Here is a 6,335-nt window from a genome sequence, read left to right on the forward strand (position 1 = left end):
CTTCCCTTTTGCCTCCTCCACCAGCATCTCAAAGTCAAGCTTGCCCTTGGCCGGGGCTGCGCTGCCCCCAGTGAGCATTGCGGAGTTGAAATAAAGCTTTTCCAGAACAGGGAATATCTGGGAGGCTGCTGCCTGGGGAGGACTGATCCTGCTGGCCCTTTGGTCGCTCCTCCCTCCCTTCACCAGCACCCACAAGGCTCGCCCTGTCCAGCCACAGCCTGAGCTACAGCCTGGGGTGGGGGGGGGAGGTAAGGGTTAATTTGCAATATTGCAATGGAAGATTTGCATAAGGATGCACGGCTGGAGCTGTAAGTTTTCTGCCTGAACCTGCACATTTCGAGGTGGGAGGCACCGCTCTGGGGGTTGCGCAGCGTGCAGAGGAAACGGCGTTGGGAGGGGGATCGGGGTGAAGAGGCCGGTTTGGCTTGGAGAGGCGATTCCGAGAGCAGCCACGGCTTTCAGACAAGGCACAGCACGAGGAACAAGCACCACAACCCCGATGGCTGGGTGTCAGAGGAACCGCTTACGAAAGCGACGGGTTACGAAACGGCTGTTACCAAACCTCCGGCCGGGAAACCCGCGCCCGCTCAGCTGCGACCCCCGGGCTCCCCACATCGTCAGGGGCTGCTCTGCAAGGGGCCACCTCTTGCCCGTTGCTGTAGCCTAAAGGGTGGTGGGTCCGGCACCACAGGGTCCAGCACCACTGGGTCCAGCACCCGTGCTCAGCTGGGAAGCAGCACTGGGGACCTGCAGCACAGCGTCACCTCCGCAGGCTGCTCCTCACGGGGTTGCATCAACCTTCGTGTCTTGCAAATAAAAGGGGGTGAGTGCCAGGGACAGGCTATTTTAGGCAGGTTTCCCCCTTACCATGGTTGCTATGACCTGAAAATAGAACGTGACGGAACTGGCTGCAGTACTGATGCCATTCTGTTGCCAGTATAGGCAAAGCTGGAGCTAACCCAAAGCTCAAGCACTGGGTTTCACAACCTTGTCCCATCCTGGGATGGAAGCGATGCTTTTGGAAAATTATCATTAAAAAAAAAAAACCCAGAGAAACAGCCCCGGAAGGGCCTCTCTCCGCCTTCCTCCCATGACACCAGGGAGAGCAGCCGGGGTGGGACGCAGCCTGCGAAACCAGAGGCTTCCTCTCCCAACCCCTCCTAAGAAACCTTGCTAAAATTCTCCCCGAAACGCCCCTTCCCACAAGGAGACGTGTCCTGCAAACCAGAACCATGCTGCAAACCGTGCCCCCCCCCCCCAGCTCTGCATGTCGGATCAGCTCACCGGCACAAGGAAAACGCAGAGCCCGAAACGCCTGCGAGGGTTGGGTAATTCCCCTTTTAATATTCCCGCTTGGTTTGCCCTGCCCTTTAAATCCTCCTTCCCAAAAAGCTGTCACAGCATTTCAGCAACTCGCAGCACGGCAGCGGGATGGGGAACCGGAGGATGGGTCCTGCTCCTAATTGTCCTGCCGGGATGGAATTAATGGAGCCGGTGCCCCCAGGGAGAGCATCGGGCGAGGACAGATGCTGTTGTCCGGGAGGGGATGGACAGGTACGCGTGGATTCGGGTTTGAGAGCGAGGGAGAAATTACAGGAGGGGTTTCCAGCGGAGCGATAACCCGGGTGGGCTGCGAGGGCGATCGCTCTCCAGCGAGGCAGCATCAAACCATGGCCGCTAACATCGGGGTCTGCCACGCTGTAAAATCCTCGTAGGGTCATAGAATCGTTTAGGTTGGAAAAGACCTTTAAGATCACCGAGTCCAATTAAACCACCGCTCGTCACCCCCTCGGAGAGGATTCACCCGTAGCAATGCCCCGGGGATGAGGTTGTCCTCTCCACGTAGGGCACGATGGAGGCAAGACGTGAGTCCGGAGCCGGACCGCACTCGGGGCAGGTCCCCTGCGTCCCCTGTGGCCGTGGTGTCCCCAGCCTGGGACTGACGGTGCCCCCGGGTGACAAATGTCATGCAAATATTCTGTTTTCTGTAGCTCAGACTCCGCGAGGACCTGGGCATCCTCTCCCTTGGGTACAGGTTGTTGGCCTGAACCTCGTGAAACCTCCTGGGAGCGAGCGGGGAGAGCCCCAAGGTGCAGGACCTGCCCGGCACCCCGGGGGCCCCCAGCCTGCAGGGCTGCTCCCCTCCAACTCATCCCCATCGGGGGGAACCCCCCCGCAACCTGACAGCCTCGGGGGCAATTAACTTCATTTCCCAGGTTTAGCGATGGCTCATGAAGCCTCCCCAGTATCCCCCCTCCCTCCCAGCACCCCCTGCTCCCCAGCAACCCTATACAAAAGGTCACAATTTAAAGCGGGAGACAGCTCACCGCGATTCATGGCCACGATCTGAATTTCCCCCCCGCACACACACACTCAGTATCTTCCTTGACAAGCTTTCAGCTAATAAAAAAATGCCAATATACCGAACTGAAGGAGAAGATGAGGCATTAGGTGATCATACAGCGAAACGCTAAGGATCAGGCGAGGCAGAGGTGTCACCGGTTAAAAACTGGATCCCCCCCCAAACCCTGGCTTTTGCCGTGCAGAACGGTCGATGGTTCCTGCTCTTCCCCGTGGAACAAAGGCTTTTTTTTCTCCTTTGCAACACAGCCTTTGGGATGGACTTGTTTGTGTCCAGAAAAGGAGGAGGATGCAAATACCAGCTACGTCAAGATGAGCGGATCCATCCTCCCCCTGCCTGTCGCTCCTATCGCGTGATGGATCGGGCCACGAGAGCAGTTGCAGCCCCTGCGGTCCCCGATAGCGAGAAGGATTAATAACAGCATTGCTGTTTGGGCTTGGGAAAAATAAACTAAGAGCTTGTTGTGCACAGCTGTAGGGCTTATCTGCAGCGGGGGACACAGAAAGAGCAGCGCCGGGAGGATAAGTGACACCGGGGACAGCAGAGGAGCTGGGCACCGGCCACAGCCCCTGCACCGCTGACACAGGAGCCGGCGAGCGGCACAGTTTGCGTCCATCTCTTCCCCCCCTTCTCCATCCTGGAGGCTGCTGAGCCATCGCCCACCGGCAGTGCCCCCGGCAGCCCCTTTCCCACACCTCTGAGTGCATAAATTAAAGGCTGGAGGGTGCACGGAGCTGCACGACTGCGGTCGCTCGTCCCCCCCGGGAGGTGCCAGCCTGAAGCGTCCCAGCTCACCGAGGTGTCTTCAGAGCACGACGCGATGATGTTCTCAATGAAGGGATTCCACTTGATGTCCAGCACGTTCCCCTGGTGACCACAGACTTTGGGGTAGTTTGGTTCGATCCGGCCTGTCTGTAATTTAAAATAAACAAACAAACAAAAATTTAGTGCTGAAGTTGGGTCTTTTTAAGGCTTGTTAGGGGAGAGAGCTCCGTAGCTCGGGCTGGGATGGGGCTTTCAGCCAGAGGAGGTGCCCGGCTGAGTCAGGGATTGGTTTTACCCCATCAGCATTCCCAGGGGTGGCTGCAGCTGATCCGTGTATGCGAAGGGGTTTCTGCAGAACACAACCCCCCCAGGGAGGGGATACCACCAGCTGGAAATCTTTGCGTGACCATCCAACACCACGGGCAAAAGGGCAGGAAGGGACCCGAGAGGCTCCAAACCAGTCCTCAGGCCTCGAGGCACCTCAGCCGCCGGGCCACGCACGAAGTATTCCGTACTTTCCTCCCAAACCGTGGCAGTGACCTTGAGCAAGGCACGTGTCTGTACTCCGCAGGCCAAATCCCCAGAGGCTTTGGGATGGCCAACACCCTTGCTTAACGACGCTAACAACCCAACGGTGACACCGCTTGATGGGATCCTCCCCCACGGAGAGGACACCTCGCAAGGCTTTTAGGGACCGTCTGGTCTTGCCGTCCCAGCAGAGCGAGGACCTGCAGGGCCCCAGGGCAGAGGATGGCGCACAGCACTCGGCACAGCCTCCTCTTAAGGTTCCCATCGCAGATGGGCTGCAGGAACCCCTGCTCCTTGCAGGGACCTTGCAGGGACCCCCTGTGACTGGCCACCCCCCCCTGCCCTTCCTTCTCCAGTGCCAGCTCCTTGCCGCAGCCCAGAGGTGGCGGCATGCTTGGAGCGTGCAAACTAACTAGGTCAGCACGACAGAGCCACTAAATATTTCATAGCCCTTCCAGCACTGACCTTTTAATGTATCGAGCTCCTGGCTCCATTTAACGTGAACAAAGAAACGCACCGAGGAGAACACGCCGCATTTTGAGCATCCGCGGCTAAGGGCAATGGCCAGGAGTGCTCTGGGCAGCCGGATCGCCCCTGTGCCATCGCTGCTGGGAAGGTTTATTTTAATTAATTTGCTCCCAGGGAGACAGGGCTGCTAATTGCCAGGCAGCCACGGTGCCCGCTGGATGGCCAACATCAGCCAGGGCTGGCGTGGGATGCACGGGCAGAGCGGCTCTGCCTGCCAGGATTCGGTCAGGCAGGGATGGAGATGCAGGAAACCATCACACGAGGCACTGAGGAACACAGGCAAGGACAACCTGAGCCCACTTCACCAAATTTCAGTTACTTTTCACAGGCATTATTATTAGAGTGAAAAGCCAGTTCTTGCTCAAATTGCTGCAACAGCTCTAAGTCATCCCGTGGACATGGCCCATATATAAGATGAGAACTAGGCTGGCCTTAGAACACTGGGGGATTGGTTATATGGGTCATTTCGGTTATTGAGGTAAAGGGGAAATAAATAAATAAATAAGTAAATAAATAAATCAATAAATAAATCGGTGCCTGCTCTGGCTGCCTTCGGTACGTGAGCAAGCGGGCGCCTTCGCTCCATCGCCGGCTGGGGTACAGGGTGACCGCGAGGCACGGAACACTCATTAACTCCCCGGCAGGCGCAGGATCGCATCCCCGTTAGCCGGCCTGCCATCAGCGCTTAACGCCAGACTGATTTCCAACTCGCGAGCCGCTTCCTAATTAGGGCACGTTCCGCAGATTCCCTACCCAGATGGCGCAGGGTTCATTTTCCCTTCGGTGGCTGATACCCACCGGTGTGATTTTAACCTCCCATTAGGGCCAATTGCAGGGGCGCCGGGGCAGGGATGGGTGGAAGAGCTGGGACGGGGTGGCTGCGCCCGCCTCCTCCTCCTGCTGCCGACAGCATCGCTTCGGCTCGCTCGGAGGGCCAAAATTGTGATAATTCTGCCCATCAGCAAGAACCTGGCTCAGATCCGAGCTGCCACGCCAGCCCTGGACCCTCAACCGCCTCCCGCCATCCACAAAGGCATTTTCTTCCCGGCATGGCAGGGTTAGGTTAACGGTTGGACTTGATGATCTTAAAGGTCTTTTCCAACCTAAACGATTCTATGATTCTATTCTATGATTTCCCTGGCAGCTCTGCCCCAGAGAAGCAGCAGTGATCACCATCCACAACATTATGGAAGAGCTGAGCGGGCGTTTTCCTGGTTAATGCCCCAGGCTTGAGGTTTATTAGTGCTATTATAAATCACTTCAGGGTTTTTTTTTTAGGGATAAAAACCAAGCAAAGAGACTTTCTGACAGCTTTGCCAAGGTGACCCAGACCTCCGGCAGCCAGGGGCTCTGGGTGATGCCCCAGCCAGAGGGACGGTCCCCTGAACCCCCCATCCTGGTGCCCCGAATCCCCCCAGCCCCTCACCCACCCCCCAGGATACTTTTCCTGGCCTGGATTACATCAAGCACCACTGCAAACACTGGAGCATCCCAGAGGAAGGGCAATACATCAAAGTGCCCATCACCCACGGCTTTTACATTTTCCTTTTACTCAGTGGCAAAGAGCCCCTTGCGAAGTCCCCGTGGCACCAAACCTGCGCCATGGGGGGCAGTGGCCCCCAGCATCTCGGGGATCCCCCCCAAACACCCAAATCTCCACGCTGGCAGCCAACGGTCCCCAGGAAAAGCGAGGAGGAGCAACAACCGACCAAGCACTGAGAGTATGCAAGGGGAATCATTAGAGAAGAAAAACGCTTCATTTAAACAAAAATAAAATCTTCCCAGTGCAGAGCCTAGAAAACAGAGGCGACCAAAAAATCGGTTTTCCACTAAGCTGAATTTTCCTAAAGAGGGGGGAAGATTTAGGAAAATGCTGGTTTTTTCACTGAAAGCATCTCAGTGTCTAAGAGCAGCATTCATATTCGGCAGCCGCTTCCTCGGGGCCTCGGGATATCGGGCACCCAAGGAGGGGCTGCGTGCCCGGGACATGGGGCGAGAGCTGCCCATCCCTGGGGAGACCTGCAGAGCCCCCAGGCTATTGCCTTCACCCAAACTCCACTGCAAAAATCATGCCATGAAAAGTTATGAAGAAAAAACCCCTGATTTTTCACATTCTTCAGGGAAAAAAAGAATTCTGCCCCCCTCTCACAGA

At 56.7% G+C, this 6,335-nt stretch overlaps 1 protein-coding gene across 1 annotated transcript in view; it reads right to left on the reverse strand.

The window, feature by feature from the left end:
• Positions 1–4,047, reverse strand: part of CORO2B (coronin 2B) — a 10,235-nt gene extending 6,188 nt beyond the window's left edge. The window contains exons 1-2 of the mRNA XM_009647324.2: positions 3,823–4,047; positions 3,158–3,274 (exon numbers count right to left, since the gene is read on the reverse strand). Coding sequence (XP_009645619.1) covers positions 3,158–3,274; positions 3,823–4,047 — 342 coding nt within the window. The remainder of the gene's footprint in view (positions 1–3,157; positions 3,275–3,822) is intronic.
• Positions 4,048–6,335: the final 2,288 nt, after the last annotated feature.

Source organism: Egretta garzetta, unplaced genomic scaffold (assembly GCF_000687185.1).
Source record: "Egretta garzetta isolate BGI_Z169 unplaced genomic scaffold, ASM68718v1 scaffold331, whole genome shotgun sequence".
In the NCBI taxonomy this organism is placed as follows: Eukaryota; Metazoa; Chordata; class Aves; order Pelecaniformes; family Ardeidae; genus Egretta; species Egretta garzetta.